The 18,929-nt window shown below is 37.5% G+C and overlaps 1 protein-coding gene across 2 annotated transcripts in view; it reads left to right on the forward strand.

Annotated features, from left to right (window-relative positions):
* The window catches only part of LOC106083322 (serine/threonine-protein phosphatase 2B catalytic subunit 1), a 50,597-nt gene that overhangs the window by 22,653 nt on the left and 9,015 nt on the right, over positions 1 to 18,929 (forward strand). For both annotated transcript variants that reach the window (XM_059362727.1, XM_013246256.2), the window contains 8 exons: positions 2,875 to 3,203; positions 3,265 to 3,376; positions 7,229 to 7,374; positions 7,445 to 7,584; positions 7,695 to 7,772; positions 7,861 to 7,954; positions 14,330 to 14,455; positions 18,571 to 18,652. In XM_059362727.1, coding sequence (XP_059218710.1) covers positions 2,875 to 3,203; positions 3,265 to 3,376; positions 7,229 to 7,374; positions 7,445 to 7,584; positions 7,695 to 7,772; positions 7,861 to 7,954; positions 14,330 to 14,455; positions 18,571 to 18,652 — 1,107 coding nt within the window. The remainder of the gene's footprint in view (positions 1 to 2,874; positions 3,204 to 3,264; positions 3,377 to 7,228; positions 7,375 to 7,444; positions 7,585 to 7,694; positions 7,773 to 7,860; positions 7,955 to 14,329; positions 14,456 to 18,570; positions 18,653 to 18,929) is intronic.

Raw genomic sequence — 18,929 nt, forward strand, 5'->3', positions numbered from 1 at the left:
CTGCACCAATAGGAAGTATTTTTGCAAAATTTAAAGCGCATAGCTTTACTCCTTCGAAAATTAACGTGTGCTTCCCACTGACAGACGAGCGGACCGGTTTACATGGAAGCTATATAAGGTTATAGACTGAATTGGACCGTTTTTGGCACAGTTGTTGGAAGTCGTAAAAGAACGCCACATGCAAAATTTTAGCCAAATCGTAAAAAAAAGTGCAACTTATAAGGCTTAAGAAGTCAAATCGGGAGACCGGTTTATATGGGAGCTATATAATGTTATAGACCGATTTGGACATTACCTAGTACAGTTGTTGGAAGTCGTAATAGAGCATCACAGGCAAAATTTCAGCCAATCAGACAAAAATTGCTGCTTTCAAGGGCTCAAGAAGTCAAATCGGGAGATCGGTTCATATGGGAGCTATATTTGGTTAAAGACCGATTAGAACCGTACTTGGCACAGTTATTGGAAGTCATAGTAGAACACCATGTGCAAAATTTCAGCCAAATCAGATACAAATTGCGGCTTCTAGGAGCTCAAGAAATCAAATCGTCAGATCGGTTTATACGCTACTTACTTTTACTTTAATTGGCTATGACAGAATATTTGTTCCACTAGCCGAACGTAGAATAGCATTCCAAGCGCCTCGATCTTCTGCGCTCATTCCAAAATCTCTGACACCAAGTTTCGAGGTGTCTCCCACAACTTTATCTTTCCATCGGGCTTTTGGTCTTCCCGGTTTGCGTATACCACCGTGTTTGCCTTCAAAAGACTTCTTTGCTGGAGCTTCTTCATCCATTCTGACAACATGACCTAGTCAACGCAGCCGTTGTATTTTGATGCGTGTAACTATGCTATCGTCGTCATACAGCTCCTACAGCTCGTGGTTCATACGTCGCCTATATTCTCCGTTAACCCAAACTGATCCATATATTTAACGAAGAATCTTTCTCCCAAATACTCCCAATTACTCCAAGCACTGCCTCATCTGCTTTCACAAGTACCCATGCTTCAGAATCATATAACAGCACGGGTAGTATCAATGCCTTGTAAAGTGTAGTCTTCGTCTGTTGAGAGGTGGCCTTGTTTCTATACTGCTTACTTATACGTTAGCTATATCTAAATCTGCACCGATATGGCCCATTTGCAATCCCCAACGACCTACATCAATAATTAAGAATCCGTTCAAAATTCCGACGGCTATCGTGATTTCGACAGACGGACGGACGGACAAGACTAAATCGACTCAGAACGTCGAGACGATCAAGAATCTATGTACATTATGGGGGATCTAAGACGAATATTTCGAGGTGTTACAAACGGAACGACTAGATTAATATACCCCATCCTATAGTAGTGGGTATAAAAACACATAAAATTCATCAAAATTCATGAAATCTTTATTTGAAGCGATAGTACGGTCCGTATAATTTAATGTTTGAAGATTATTTTATGCAAATGTTGACCGTGACTATGACTCAAATGGTCCATCCGCTTAGTCCAATTTTGGCATACTCTTTTCAACATTTCGGCCGGTATTTCACAAACAAATGCTTCAATTCATATTCAATATTGTCTTCCAATGCGTCAATTTGGGCTTGCTTGCATGTATAGACACGAACTCGCCTCTCAATAAGTCCATTGTTTGGCGTGATGTGTGGCATGTGGCACCATCTTGTTGAAACCACATGTCATGCAAGTCAAGCTCTTGCATTTTGGGCAAAAAAAATTGGATTTCATCTCACGATAGGGCTCACCATTCACAGTTACGTTACGCTTCGCATCATCTTTGAAGAAGTACAGTCCAATGATGCCACCAGCCCATAAACCGCGCCAAACTGTGACTTTTTCTGGATGCATTGGTAGCACTTGCAATGCCTCTGGCTGATCTACACGTCAATACTGCTTATTTACGTAACGTTTAAATAAATGTATCCACTTTTTAAACAAAAAAAATATTTTCTTAATATTTTATGATTATTTACCGAAAAAAAGTTGATTTTAATGACTTTGGCATCAAATCGCACCTGAGTTCCAAAGTAGAAGGCTTATCGCCATAAAATAATTTTTTAAAGTAGAACCCACCAAAAGCAACAAGACACTCCTGACTCTGACTCCTAAAAATACTTTGTTTGACAAGCCAATTTTCTACCAAACCATGACCTTATATGACTAGGTTCATTCGTCCACTTTAAGCCAATCCAATCCTGACAGCTGTATTTTTGGGTAATTTTTTATCCATTCGACGTGAATGGGTTAGGAAACTGAAATTTACTCGAAGTTTGGTTGAAGACATAAAAAAGGAATTTTTCAAACATGAATCCACAATGTGGATACTTCTGTAAAAATAATGTATAAATTAATTCTTTAGCAAAAAAAATTGTCTGCTTATTAACTTAAAGTTAATTTTTCGTAAAAAATATAATTCAAATAGAAAATTTACCATGGTAGTTCAGTAATAAAACATGTTTTCTTTACTAAAAAAATTCAATTGCCCCTTTCTTTTAAATCACTGATTTTCCTTCACAAATTTTCATTTAAAAACAATTATTGCTTTTCATAGCCATTGGAATAATCAAATTATTCCAATTCATCCCCAATTGAAAGATCGATGCTTTCGCTCATGTCATCATTCATGTAAACGAAATGAGTAGCGTCGATACTCATTAATTAAACTTAAAAGAGGAAAGAAAACAGACATCATTTACATTTAACAGATCCATAATAAATTTCGATAATTTACTGCCACCTGTCAACACCTGATATGTGGTGTTTGCAGTCTGTTCATTTTGCTTGTCCAACTTGTAATTATTTTGAGAGATTTATTTGATTTATTATTTTTTTATCTATTTTGTCCGAAAAAAAATCAACAAAATTTAGAAGTGCCGCTGCCACCTGCTCACAAGCTGACAATGGATGAAGTCTTCGATCCAAGGACAAATAAACCAAATTATGATGTCCTAAGACAACATTTCCTGCTCGAGGGACGTATTGAAGAAGAACCTGCTATGCGAATTATCACAGAAGGTGCTGCCATCTTGAGAGCTGAAAATAACATGATCGATGTGGAGGCACCCATAACCGTGTGCGGTGATATTCATGGACAATTTTTCGATTTAGTCAAACTTTTTGAAGTGGGAGGCCCACCAGATTCGACACGGTATTTGTTTTTAGGCGATTATGTTGATCGAGGCTATTTTAGTATTGAGGTAAGTTGAAGTTGGATTTGTTCCGAAGATTTCTTTTTGCTAATATTTGGTTTGTTTATAGTGTGTGCTGTATTTGTGGTCCTTGAAGATTTGCTACCCAGAAACGCTTTTCTTATTGCGCGGCAATCACGAGTGCCGACATTTAACGGAATATTTTACCTTTAAGCAAGAATGTAAGTAAGGCTCCAAAGCTTTGTTTTTATTTTATTGGAAGAGATGGAACAAATCCGATATCATGATATTGTAAGGTTTTCATCAATATAAGAAACTAACTTTTAACTAAACTACCTTGATAGTAGAGGTTTGTAATCATACCCACGCAGACAATTTATTCCTTTCTGACAGTACAGAAGCTAGGGAACCAAGAATGTGTATAGGAACAAACTAGTAAAAACGTGCTACGTTCGGCCGGGCCAAATCTTGGGTACCCATCACCATGGATTCCGCTAAAAATGTATTTAACTTATTAACTGAGTTTGTATTTGAATTATTTTGTAGCACTCAAATCGGAAAATGATTGAGGCATAATGGTCTCAAGAAGTCAAATCGGGATATCGGCTAAAACTTGGCACTGATGTTGAAAATTTAGGCTTCCAGGGGCTCAAGAAGTCAAAACCAGGTATCGGTTTATATGGGGGCTAAATCGGTTAACAGACTCATTCGGATCATACTTGACATAGATATTGGAAGTCATTACACAAGTCTACGGTCCAAATTTCAGAGCAATTGAATGAAAATTGAGGCTTCCAGGGGCTCAAGAAGTAAAATCCGGAATCGGTTTATATGGGTGCTATATCAGTTTATACACGGATTAGGGTCGCACTCGGCATGGATGCTGGAAATCATAACACAAGTCTTTGTTCCACAGTTCAGCCAAAACGGATGAAAATTTGGGATCATAGGGATCCAAAAAGTCAAAACCGGGGATCGGTTTATATGGGGGCTATATCTATTTATAGACCCATTCGGATCATACTTGGCAAGGATGTTGGAAATCATAACACAGGTCTTTCTTCCAAATATCAGCAAAATCGGATGAGCATGGAGTTTTCAAATCCGGGGATCGGTTTATATGAGGGTTATATCAGTTTATACACGGACTAGGGTCGTACTTGGCATGAATGTTGGAAGTCATAACACAAGTCTTTGTTTCAAAGTTCAGCCAAATTTGAAGAAAATTGGGACTAGGGACTCAAGAAGTCATATCGGAGGATTAGTTTATATGGGGGCTACATCCAAATCTGAACCGATATGACCCATTTGCAATCCCCAACGACCTACATCGATAAGAAGTATCTGTGCAAAATTTCAAGATCGATTCAGAATGTTGAGACGGTCCAGAATGTATATACTTTATGGGGTCGCAAATCATTATTTCGAGGTGTTACAAACGGAAAATCGAAATAAGTATATCCCCATCCTATGGTGGAGGGTATAAAAATGAACCTACGTAAATTGCAAAGTATGAAGTCTAGGTCAAAATTGAAAAAAAGTATTTAAGTCGAATATCCCCGATTGTCGTTTGCAAACATCTAAATATCCATTTCCGTTCCTATAAAGTATATTCGTATATATTGGGTTGCCCAAAATGTAATTGTCGGTAATATAGTAGTAATATAGTCGGCGTTGACAAATTTTTTCAACGGCTTGTGACTTTGTAATTGCATTCTTTCTTCTGTCAGTTATCAGCTGTTACTTTTAGCTTGCTTTAGAAAAAAAGTGCGCGAAATTTTGTTTGTCATATTCCACCAGGACAACGCTAGACCGCACACATTTTTGGTCACTCGCCAAAAACTGTGTGAGCTTGGCTGGGAACTTTTGATGCATCCACCATATAGCCCTGACCTTGCACCATCAGATTTCGATTTATTTCGATCTTTGCAGAACTCCTTAAATGGTAAAACTTTCGGCAATGATGAGGCTATAAAATCGCACTTGGTTCAGTTTTTTGCGGATAAAGGCCAGAAGTTCTATGAGCGTGGAATACTAAATTTGCCAGGAAGATGGCAAAAGGTTATCGAACAAAATGGCAATTATATATTTGATTAAAGTTCATTCTAAGTTTTATTAAAAATGCATTTACTTTCTTTTAAAAAATCCGCAATTACTTTTTAGGCAACCCAATATTTCTGATCGTCGTAAAAACCAAAGACGATCTAGCCATGTCACTACGCCAGTTGAAATCATGCAACAATCTTTAAAAAAATGGAGATAGCTTCAGACAAGTTAGGTTCAAACATGGGCTATAGAGACTATATCTTGAATCCAAGACCCAAATATGGTTCAGATCGGACTATATTTAGATATAGCTGTCATATAGACCGATCTCCCGATAAAGGGTCTGAAGTCCATAAATGTTTTATTTTTTACCCGATTTCGCTGACATTTGAAACAGTGAGTAGTTTTATGCCTCCCGTAATCCGACCCAAAGGGCGCCCCGGTAGCCGAGTTGGTAGCGTGCTTGGATTACCAGTGCAGGGGTCGTGGGTTCGATTCCCGCCAGATGCCTTGGTCTGTCGCTATTGTGGTATCACAATGGACTTCTAATTGTCTAAGTGAGTCTGTAAAGGACTGCCACTCTTATCTAACCCCTAACCTAATCCGACCCAAATATGGGTCAGATCGGAATATATTTAGATATAGCTGTCATATAGACCGATCTGCCGATAAAGAGTCTGAAGCCCATAAATGCTTTGTTTATTACCCGATTTCGCTGAAATTTTAAACTGTGAGTTATTTTAAGCCTCATGATATCTGATCACCCGATAAAGGGTCTGATGGCCATAAAAGCCTTATTTTTTATCCGATTTCGCTGAACTTTGAAACAGCCAGTAGTTTTAGGCCTCCTGCCATCCAGCCCAAATATGGTTCAGATCGGACTATATTTAGATATACCTGTCATATAGACCGATCTGCCGATGAAGGGTCTGAAGCCTATAAAAGCTTTATTTATTACCCGATTTCGCTTGCAATTTTAAACAGTGAATTGCTTTAAACCTCCCGACATCTGACCCAAATATGGTTTAGATCGAACTATATTTTGGTCCGATCTGCCGGTTAAGGGCCTGAAGCTCATAAAAGCTTTATTTATTACCCGATTTCATTGAAATTTGATGTAGTGAGTTGTATAAAGCTTCCCGATATCCGATCCAAATATTGATATTGTTGTCATATAGACCAATGCTGCAATTTAGGGTCTTTATCGCATAAAAAGCTAATTTATTGTTTGATTTCGCTGAAACTGATACCTATTTAGATATAACTATGGATATGGTAGTGGAGTTATAATAAAATAGGATAAATAACATTTCCATGGTGGTGGGTATCCAAAATTAGGCATGGCCGAACTTTACTCGTTTTTACTTGTTCTTTGCCTAATTAATTTTTTTTAAGTCACTGACACAACACAAGTGATGAGTACGACTATGCAAGAAAATATTAAAATTTCCAATGGAAATACCTTTGGACCAGGCAAAACTTTATATTGCCTAGGCCAGAAACTAATATAGCAGCCTTCGCATTCACCTTTGGACACTTGGGATGGGATGATTAGCAAGCGACCTCAGTTTTTAGTTTGACTGCTGACTGGATTCCACCGCTTATGACGAGTGGATTCGTGTCCTGGCGAGAACATCAGAAAAATTTTTAAGCGGTGGTTATCCCCCCTAATGCTGGCAACATTTCTAAGGTACAATGGCATGGAAAAACGTCCGCCTAAAGAGGTGTCGAAGTGCGGCGCGCCGTTCGGCTATGAAAAGGAGCCCCTAATCATTGAGCTTAAACTTGGACAGCAGTCTGTGATAAATGAGAAGTTTGCCCTATTTCCTTAGTGGCATGTTCATGGGCAAATTTTCAATTTTGCTGACTGTATGCCATGATTGATTCTAACTAAACCTGATTGAAAATTGCCGCTATAGCCTTACATAGCCTATTAATTTCTTTTTTCCAGAAATTACATTTTAGAAAAACATGTGCTTAATTATTGAATAAAAAAAGTACTGACTTTAAAAACATCTCCATTTCAGGTGAAATAAAATACTCCCCCAAAATCTATGATGCCTGCATGGAGGCTTTTGACTGTCTGCCCTTGGCAGCTTTATTGAATCAGCAATTTTTGTGCATACACGGTGGTCTCTCCCCCGAAATCTTCACATTAGATGACATTAAGAAAGTAGGTGATATGCTAACAAATAACCAAAGATGCTCATAACATTTTTTTACTTCTTCCTTCTCCCCCCCAGCTAAATAGATTCCGTGAACCTCCCGCCTTTGGTCCTATGTGCGACATCTTGTGGTCTGATCCCCTGGAAGATTTTGGCAATGAGAAAAATAATGACTATTTTACGCACAATTCGGTGCGTGGCTGTTCATATTTCTTCAGGTATGGCCTAAATTAGATTTTATTGGAAGCAATTTAAGATGAAGCAGAATAGCGATACTCATTTTTGTCTATTATAAATAATAATGCTAAACAATTATGTTTACGTTTAGTTATTTGGCCTGCTGTGAATTCCTGCAGAAGAATAATCTATTATCTGTGGTCCGAGCTCATGAGGCTCAAGATGCGGGGTATGTTTTCCAAGAAGAGGAGGGCGGGAGCGGCTAGGGTGTTAATCAAAATAATATGACTCATTGTGTGTCTTTTCTCTTTTTGCAGCTATCGCATGTATCGTAAAAATCAGGTTACCGGATTTCCTTCGCTGATAACAATATTTTCAGCTCCCAATTATTTGGATGTTTATAATAACAAGGTATTTACAACAAATGCAGAATAAATATTCAACATAAACACTGCTTGTTAGGATGGCTGCTGGGAGATTGACCTTGAGAAAATGGGGGTGATATTAAACATGCCTAATATGTGAGGGAGGAAGAAAAAATTAAAATTTTTTTTTGCGATGTTTTGTTCTATATAAAAATGTGGGCCGATTTTTATCAAATGAGGCATGGAAACTGATGAAAGAGAATATTATAACAAATCTATCTAAGTTTTTGCAATCTTCCGATTAGCCTTTTCTAGGGCTTCGATTTTTTACTGTTTTTGCAGTAATGTAGAGTACAATTATTGTGTAAACTGATAGCAGAACCCATGGTAGTGGGCTCCAAAGATTCGATCCGGCTAAACATAGCACTCTTTTACTTGTTCCAATTTCAATAGACTTCGTCACTAGGCCAAAAACAAAGTCAGTTAAAATTTGAAGATTATTGGTTGAAATGGGATCTGTACTTTGTACACAATTAACATGCACAGATAGACGCACAGAAAGATCAGCTTGTCAGTCACCTGGAAAATAAAAATTAAAATCGAATATTTCCGAAACCAGTGGAGATATCCACACCATTATTTGTTTTTTTTAGAGATTTTTGAGCACTATTCAGCAAAATGGATCACAAGTAAAAATTTGGCAGCACAAACAATTTTTCGAAATACACAGGTTACCAACTTTTGGGGCTACCAAAAGGCGCCCGCACAACATAGGCCCTTGAAACTTTGCACACTACACCTCAGCTCTAACCTTTAAGTGTCCTTATAACAACAAAAAGCGTGCTTAGTTCAGCCTGGCCGAATCTTATGTACCCTCCACCATGGATCGCATTTGTCAAGTTCTTTGCCCGATATCTCTTTATAGGCTAACAAAAGATAATGGATAGGAATGGCTAAGCTATGAGCGCTTTATCAAGTTGTAAACATATTGGGGCCATACATGGTTTGGCTGTTGGAGTCCAAAGTAAAAGTCTTTGTGGAAAATTTCAGCCAAATCGGATAAAAATTGCTCCCTATAGTGACTCAAGAAGTAAAATCGGGAGAACTGTTTACATGGAAGCTACTATGTCAGGTTATAGACTGATTCAGACCATATTTGGCAAGAATGTTGAACATCATAGAAGAATCAAAGTTATGACAATTGAAACTTTTCATTCCCTGTAGGATATGTCCTGTGACAGGTAACTAATTCTCCAGTCTACGACCTGTATATTTGGGGCAATTGACCACACATTTCCCGTAGGGAGGTTATAAACCCATTTGAACCATACTGAGCACAGTTGTTGGAAGTCCAAATAATAATAAGGGAAGTCGGATAATAATTGCGTCCTCTAGCAGCTCACGAAGTCAAGATCCGAGATCGGTTCATGTGGGAGCTATATCAGGTTATAAACCAATTTGGACCATACTTGGCACAATTGTTGAAAGTCGAAACTAACTACTTTGTGCAAAATTTCAGCCAAATCTAGCGGCTCACGAAGTCAAGATCTGAAACCGGTTTAAATGGGAGCTATATGAGCTTATTAACCGATTTGGATCATAAAATAATAAAACTAAAAATATTGTAAGGTGCAAGAAATTTTTTGCAAGCGTTTAGGAGGAAAAAAACCAGTAAGGAAAAGCTAAAGTTGGGCGGAGCAGACTATATAATACCCCACACCTACCCTACATTTACAAATTCGGACAAAAGATATATGTATATGAGAGCTATATCTAAATCTGAACCAATTTTTTTCGAACAGATCGTTTGAAGATTGTTGTTACTACGGCCATATGTTACGATCAGTAACAAACAATCCGTGCCAAATTTTGTGCAGGTCGGATGAAAATTGTAGTTAATACCGCCACTTAGGTGCAAATCGGGTGATACATATATATGGGAGCAATATCCAAATCGGAACCGACTTAAGCGTTCGTCCTTGGGCCAAAACAGTGACTTTTGCAAAATTTCGTGACGATTGGATAACAAATACGACCTGCACCTTGATTACAAGAATACATGGACTCACATTATTCAACGATTATGGACTATATCCACACACGGAAATATTTTATAACTCAAGAATTGCAACTGTAAAATCGATACGGTAATTCTGAATAAAGTGTCATCAAAATCAATCGGATGAAAAATGCTCATTTTATAGGCCCAATACTCTATATCGGGAGATTAGTCTTTTTGGCAGCTATCCAAATATGGTCTGCTCTGAGGGATAATCAACAGAAAGGTGTAGAGGGGTACCAAGACGCACTGTTTCAAATTTCATCAAAATCGAATGAAAAATGACCCCTCTACACCTTCAACAGAAAGGTGTAGAGGGGTACCAAGACGCACTGTTTCAAATTTCATCAAAATCGAATGAAAAATGCTCCTTTAATGGGCCCAATACTCTATATCGGGAGATCGGTCTATATAGCAGCTATATCCAGATATAGCCTTGTCTGGACAATATTCAACAGAAAGGTGTAGAGAGGTACCAAAACGCTCTGTTACAAATTTCGTCAAAATCAGATGAAAAATACAACTTTTAGGGGCCCAATACCCTATATCTGGAGATCGGCCTATATAGCAGCTACAATATATAATATGGTCCAATCTGGACGATATTCCACAAAAAGGTGTTGATTTCTATCAAAACTCACTGTGCCAAATTTCATCGAAATCGGATGAAAAAATGCTCCTCTTGTGAGCTCAATACTTTATGTCGGAAGATCGGGGTCTACAAGAACTCACTGTGCCAAATTTCATCGAATTCGAGTAATAAATGGATCTTTTATGGCCTTAATATCCTACATCGGAAGATCGGGCGGTCGGAATGGGTAGGGGTCTATATCTAAATAAAGTCCGATCTGGACCAAACTTCACAGAAATGGTTAGGGGTCTACCAGAACTTACAGTGCCAAATTACCAATTTATTGTCCACAGATTTTAAGATCGATCTATATTACGGCTATATATAACTAAATTCCGATTTTATGAGATCAGAAGATCAGGTTTATGTACAAAAAACGAAATCAACAAAAAATGTTTGAAACATTTTTTTATACCCAAGATATCTGCAAAACTATAAATAGTCAGCTTTTGGGTATAAATGGGTAAATACCCGGGTATTTACCCAATTCACCGGGTAAATACCTTTTGGGTATTTACCCATCGCACATCTTTACCTATAGAGGCTCCAGAAATAAAATCGGTAGATAGGTTTATATGGAAGCTATATTAGATTTTAGATCGATTCGAACAAAATCCATTAAACGCCATAGAAGACGTCACAGTACAAAATTTCAGGCAAATCCGATAAGAATTACGCCCTCTAGAGGCTCAAGTAAACAAATCAGGAGGTCGGTTTTTATGGGAGCTATATCAGGTTTTGGGCCGATTTGAACCATACTTGGCACGTAAACTGGAGGTCATTAGGAAAGTCATTGTGCAAAATTTCAGAAAAAGCGGATAGGAATTGCGGCCTCTAAAGGCTCAAAAAGTCAAAAGTGGAGATCGGATTATATGGGAGCTATATCTAAATATGGAGGCCACAGAAGCGCAGAGGTTAGCATGTTCACCTATGACGCCGAACGCCTGGGTTCGAATCCTGGTGAAACCATCAGAAAACATTTTCAGCGGTGGTTTTCCCCAACTAATATTGACAACATTTGTGAGGTACTATGCCATATAAAACTTCTCTCCAAAGAGGTGTCGCACTGCGGCACGCCGTTCGGACTCGGCTATAAACAGGAGGTCCCTCATCATTGAGCATAAACTTGAATCGGACTGCACTCATTGGTAAGTGAGAAGTTTGCCCCTGTTCATGGGCAAAGTTTGCATTTGCATAGCTAAATATGGACCGATATGATCCATTTACATTCCCAATATTTGTGCAAAATTTCAAGCGCCTGGCTTTACTCCTTCGAAAGTAAGCGTGCTTTCGACAGACAGACAGAGGGACATAGATGACCACATCGACTCAAAATGTCAAGACGATGAGGAATATGTATACATTATGGGTTCTTATATCAATATTTTTCGAGGAGATACAAATGTAATAGCGAAGTTAGTATACCCCCATGCTATGGTGGAGGATATAAAAATGAACGCCAAATACCTTCGTAAATTGCAAAATACGAACTCTAGGTCAAAATTGCAAAAAAAAAATCAAAAGTCGAATATCCCTGTGAGTCATTTGCAAACATCTAAATATCCACTTCCGACCCTATAAAGTATAATCGTATACATTCCTTAACGTAGTAAAAACCTAAGACGATCTACCCAATCAGTCCGCCTGTAAGCCCAAAGATGGGCTTTACAGACTATACCTTGAAATAGCCCCATATAAACCGATCTTTCGATTTAAGATCTAAGGCCCATTAAAACCACATTTATAATCCGATTTCTCTGTGTTGTTTATAGTGGTGTAGTGTAGTACGACCTTTCAGCATTCATACTGAGTATGGTGAAGATCTAGACCCGAAAAGGAAGTGGCAACTGCGGAGGATATAGATATAATGGTCAAGCGAATCACGAGGGCCCTGAATGACTCGCTTGTGTCAGCATGTCCATGTAGAGAGCATGTAGAAACGATTGAAACTACGATATCCCTGGTAACAGAGGTTATATAGACTTCTATACGGAACGTTCCAAACAAAACGACCAGGTGGGCTTTGGGGTGTACTCTAAACATCTAGAACTGGTCATATCAAAAAGGTTACCCAATCACTGCAGTGTGAATCAAACGGAGATCGTTGCAATTAAGGAAGTAGTGGAATGGCTAAGATATAATGTCATAACAACGAGTGGCATAAATATCTTCTCAGACAGCCTGGTAGCCATTAAATCCCTGGAGAACCTATTTCTGAACATAAAAACCGCCCTCAAATGTCGCAGATCTCTCAACGAGATGACTGAACAGTTTAAAAAATTATCTGTTTTGGGTGCCGGGCCTTAGAGATATTCCAGGAATTTTGTAAAGCGGACGAACTTGCGACACTAGGAACTTCCTTACACATTCCAAGGAAACTGGAATCTATGGATATGCCTCTAGCATGGCATGTAAGCTAAGTTTTCAGGATTAGGTCCGAAGGACAATGAATGATATATGCTCACAAAGGGGGCCCTGAGCATTCCAAAACTATGTGGCCTAATCTGGACTTAAAGAGACGCCTGCTTTGCTGTCAATGGTTAGAACAGACGTCTCTATCATTGTGTCCGCCATGACAGGCCACTTTCTAATCGGAAAACATGCTGACAGACTGAAGGTTGCCAGCAACGACTTTTGCAGAAGCTGTGAGGACATCGAAGAAGAAGAGACCATAGTACACCTTATGTGTGTATGTCCCGCACTGGCAGTCAGAAGGAGTTTCACTTTAGGTTCTCATTTCTTTGAGAGCCTGTCTGATTTAGAGGATGTAAACATTCGCAAGTTATTGGGCTTTATAAAGCGATTTGGATGGTTCAACGGTAGGAACTAGAAGACATCTTCCTTCTTTCGTTCCTGTGGTATCACAATGGACGAAAACGTCTAAATTAGCCTGATGGTAAAGTGCCACTTAAACCTAAGCTAACCTAACTTATGGCAAAGATCAGACTGTAGGAAGATGTAGCTGTCATACATATGGATCTCCCGATTCAGGGCCCTTACAGGGTAGATTCTTACATATATTTAACGAATATTGTGGAAATCGGACTATATTTAGCTATAGCATATATTGCAATATAGACCAATGTTGTGTTTAACTATCTTGAACAGTGAATTATAGTAGACCCTCGACATCCGTGCCGGGTTTGGTCCAAATCGGAACCTATTTCGTTACTTTTCTTTGCTTTGGGTTCATGAATGTTGCATTTTCACCGTATTATGACTTAAGGTTGTTAATCGAGGTGGTGGGTATCTACAGTTCGGCCCGGACGATTTTCATGCCTTTTTTTTTTTGTTTCTTTTCTAATTATACTAAAGTCAAACATTAGCAAACACTTTTTAATAATATAAGGCTGTTAGATTATTAACAATTTTTAGAACTGACAACATCTGTGCAACGGGAAACTATTGATTTATGATCATTTCATGGGTAAACAATTTAAAATTTTATTTAGTATTCATAAATAATAAAATTTTATGCTATAGTGGCCGCCACTTGGAAAGGTGTGTTAAGTGCTTTATATAGATTTTCATATTCCGCTTTTTTTTCTGCATATATATTTTTTATTTTAGAATTATACTATAGGCAAGAGCAAACAACAATTTATACAAATTGTATTTATGTATTTTTATATTTTTTTCCATTTTCCTTTTTTTTATTTTTTGTTTACATATTTCATTTCACCTTCAACCAAAAAAAATAAAATCTATAAAATATTGTCATTTGACAAAAGGCAGCTGTACTTAAATATGAGAATAATGTTATGAACATACGACAATTTAATTGTTCACCTCATCCATATTGGCTGCCAAATTTTATGGATGTCTTCACATGGTCATTGCCATTTGTTGGCGAAAAGGTAAGAAAATATCGAAACATCAATCAAAATTTATTCATCAAACTATTCATCCATCAACCCACCCAGCCGCCTACATAACACCACCCCATCTACATGAATTGAGTTTCACAAAAGATTTTGTAAAAATTTGATTTTTATAGAAAAATCGAAAAAAAATTATGTTATCCCCAAATTTAGGTATTTATTGGAAACAATTATATTTATGAACATTTTCGTGGTAATTTTGTTGAAATTTCAACAAATTTTATTTTTATACAAATAATTTTATGGGGCATAATGTTAGGGCGGGCGTCCCTCAGGAATTGACCACGAATTTGTATATAAGTTTCATATTCTACTTCCAATTACCTTTTATTTGATATCTATATTGTCCCAATCGGTAAACATGGCATTTTCAGGCGGCTTTTTGGAGTGGAACGGGTCCTCGTCACTTGGGGTCAAATTTTTATATCAACTTCATACTCTACACTTAAATACCTATCATTTGATACCAATATTGTCCAAATTGGTAAATACACTCAAAGAAATATGTTAGTAAAACAACAAAAAAGTTTGCTGTAACAGTGGAAAGTCTGTTGAAAATGGGTAAAAAGTTAAAAAAAGCTCTAAAATGTCATAAATACTTCAAACATCTTTATACCGTATTTCTAAATTTTGCAAGCATATAACCAAAAATGTCTCCACTTTCCTATAATTTGCAAATTTTTTAACGAATTAGAAGGCAGCAGACAAAATAGCTACTACTCTCAAATTAATACTTTTAAACAAATACCTTACGCCTAAAATTGACAATTTTTTTCTACTAATATAAAGCAAATGCCCCAATTGTTGTTCAGAAGTTCAAAAATCCAGTTTGAATTCATTCAAAAGTTTAAAATTTTTATGTTAACATCTGCAGACTATGTTTGCTGACATCAGCAGACTAATTTTTCTGGGTGTATATCCGTTTGAGAGGGTTTTTTTGTTTGACCCCAAAGTTTTATACCAATTTTGTGGTTTTGGATAACCATAAAGGGGCATGCAAAATTGCACTTAAATCGATTCACCCATCTCCGAGATCTGGCGTTTAAGAAAATTTCGTTTAGGGGCAGGATCCGCCTCTTTGACGGATATCACTAAAGGAAGGTGTGAAAATTAATGAAAATCGTTTCAGCCGTTTTTTTAATCTTCTCGCAAAAAACCAACAAACACAGATTAATTTTTACATATACAGATTTAATAAAATTTAAGAAAAAATGTGTTTTTTTTCGTAGAATAATTCGCTCAAATTTTGCTTTTAATAGAAAGATTTTGGATACATAATTTTTATAGAAAATATCAACCATATTCATAGAATCGAATATTGTCCGGCTGCAGACCATAGGGTAATCTGTTTCTATTACAAATAAAAAAAAAACACCTAAAATGGCTGACGAGTTATTCTAACCAAATGACGAAACGCGTGCCATAGTGGTTGGTGTGTGTTGTGATCCGTGGCCTTCCTTTAGCATTGCAAAAATCATTGAGCTCGTCTCGAAAAAGAAACAAAGAAAAATAACACTTTTTTAAAGTTATGCAGTAGTTTTTTTTTTTTGCGGTTTCTTTATAGTTTTTAGAGCGCACAACAAGCCGTATGCAGCCTATGCAGTAGTAATAGAAACAGATTACTCTATGGTCTGCAGCTGGATGCCCACCACGGATTCTGTGACAAAAATAAAGGCCCAAAAAAGGTTGTCTATAACAATTTACGGATATCTCTCTTTAGGGTACTTCTGCAAATTTGGGACCAAAATTCCGTGCTACTTATAAAATCCTTAATTGTTTTCCATGCCACGGCCCTAAGTTGGTTCATGGTATTGGTATTGTGTGCCCACCTAAGTACCGGTATTTGTAAGACGCGAAATTCTTCAACGTCTCACCATCTTCCCCGCATGTCCTACACATGCTATCACTTGCCGCGACGATTTTACATAAGTGAGCTCGTAGTCCCATGTGTCCCGTTATGATACTAATAGCTATGCTGACCTCCTTCTTACTTCCTTTCAGTAATAGCCTCGGCTCCTCACGATCTGGATCCCCCCATAGGATTTTTGCCTTCCTACCGACCGTTTCGTTGTTCCACAGGGTTGCATGCGCATTCGTCGACCACGCCCTTAACTCGGATTGCGTCGACCCCAAAGGCTTCGGGTTAAATAAGTTTATTGACGGCAGTTCTCTGACATTCACTGCCAAATCATCTGCCCTTTCATTTCCCCCTACTTCGTTATGGTCCGGCACCCAAACGATGCCATCCTCAGAGAAGGCTTTACACTGCAAAACTGTTCTTACATTGCAGACTGTTCGCGACCTTAGCGTACTGGTTATTATTGCCCCTAAGGCAATTTTGCTGTCCGTAAAGAAGTTCACACTCGACATCCTTGCGTTAGCACCACACCACCTCACCTATTCCGCAATCGCCCGGATCTCCGCCTGCAGGACCCTATTATGGTCAGACAGTCTAAAACAGATCTCAGGTCCTGGGTTCTCAATGTAGACCCCCAGGCCCACTCTGTCCTCTAGCTTTGATCCATTCGTTTAACATGATCTTCCAGATGTCAATCCAAGACTGTGCCGCTGGCAGCAGTGTCTCGCACTTGACCTCAAGGTTCATCTCAGGTATCCCATCGAAAACCTCTTCCCTTCCTTCCAGGTGTCCTGTCGTCACCTCGATTATTTCGCGATGGTATGAATTGCTCCTATCTTCAATCCATTCTACCCGTCGCCCTAAGTCTCATAGCCGCAGTGGCTGCTTCGCACTTAATCTGTAGGTCTAAGGGTCGGATTTCTAGAATAGTGTCCAGTGCCCTAGTGGGCGGGACATTATCGCTCCGCCTATGCCAAGATAACATGTTCTCTAAAACTGTTGTATGGTCTTATGTTGCACTTTTTCTCCATAGCAGTCTACCAAACTACTAGTCCACTGGCTCCTGTAGAGCTAGTGGACTATCCTTGGATTTAGGCCCCATTTCGAGCCCGTCTATATAGTGTCCAACATCTGCGAGCCTTCTAGGTACGCTCCTGAATGTGACACTTCCAATTTAGATTCCTGTCCAAGATCACATCTAAGTATTTGACTTTGTCAGATATCGAAATCGTTCTATTGAGGAAACGTGGTGGGTTAAATTGGCCCACCTTCGTCTTCCTCGTGAACAGGCATATTTCAGTTTTTTTCTGGGTTAACATTAAGCCCTCCGGGTCTAGCCCAGTCATATGGCATATGCAAATTTTCAAAATTTTAAAAAACTCCGTCGAAATTTTTTTATAAAAATCAAAATTTGATTTATAAAAAAAAATTATATTGGGTTGCCCAAAATGTTATTGCGGATTTTTTAAAAGAAAGTAAATGCATTTTTAATAAGGCTTAGAATGAACTTTAATCAAATATACTTTTTTGCACTTTTTTTCTAAAGCAAGCTAAAAGTACCAGCTGATAACTGACAGAAGAAAGAATGCAATTACAGAGTCACAAGCTGTGAAAAAAATTTGTCAACGCCGACTATATGAAAAATCCGCAATTACTTTTTGGGCAACCCAATATGTTGTTAAACAATTTTTCTTATAAAAATTTAGTTTTTTTCATAGAAATGTTAACCAAAATTTAATTGTTATAGAAAATTTCAGGAAACACAATTTTTTCTAAATATAATTTTTATAGAAAATTTTGTATATATGGAAAAATTAAAAAAAAATCATCAAAATTATATTTTTATGGATTTTTAAAATTTTTCATTTCAATGTAATGTTCTATAAAAGTTGTTTTAAGTAAAAATCATCAAAATTTCACTTTTGTTAAACTTTTTACCGATTTGTTTGCTTAGCCTTAGTTTTTGTTTTCTGTTTTTATTTTGTTTTTATGTACACACACATGTATATTCCTTTCTAATTTATGTTTTATTCTCTTTGACAAAATATAAATAAAATTTATTAGTTCTAAAGTCATTTGCCATCTCGCATCACACATTATAATATCATTCACAAGATTAAAGCATTGCTTTTTTAGATTTTTTTAATTAGAAAAAACATATTTTATGTCTTTAATAATTTTTTTGGTATTTTCTTTGTTCTTCCCCCACATACACACACACACTCACACACAGGTCACCGATGTTCTCGTTGCCATTTTAAATATTTGCTCTGATGACGAACTTTTAGGCGGCCCAGATGATGAACTGGAGGAAGGTCAGTATGCCAAGAAAAGTTTTATAAAAAACAAATCATTTCTTAGATTCTTGAAAACAAGGCACCACGAATTGCATTCAAACAAACCTCAATAAAATCGAAACTAAATGTCTATAAATTACAAAACAACATTCTTGTAATTTAACAAATGAGTCAAATGGAGATAATCAAGTTTGTCAGACATAACTAATGCACAGTGGTTTAAGGCGAGTGGTGAAAAGGGAAATGTAAAATGGGTGTGATGTTTGTTCTTTAGAAAATAAACGATAGTTTAGTA

The sequence above is a fragment of the Stomoxys calcitrans genome, chromosome 2 (assembly GCF_963082655.1).
Source record: "Stomoxys calcitrans chromosome 2, idStoCalc2.1, whole genome shotgun sequence".
Taxonomy (NCBI): Eukaryota; Metazoa; Arthropoda; class Insecta; order Diptera; family Muscidae; genus Stomoxys; species Stomoxys calcitrans.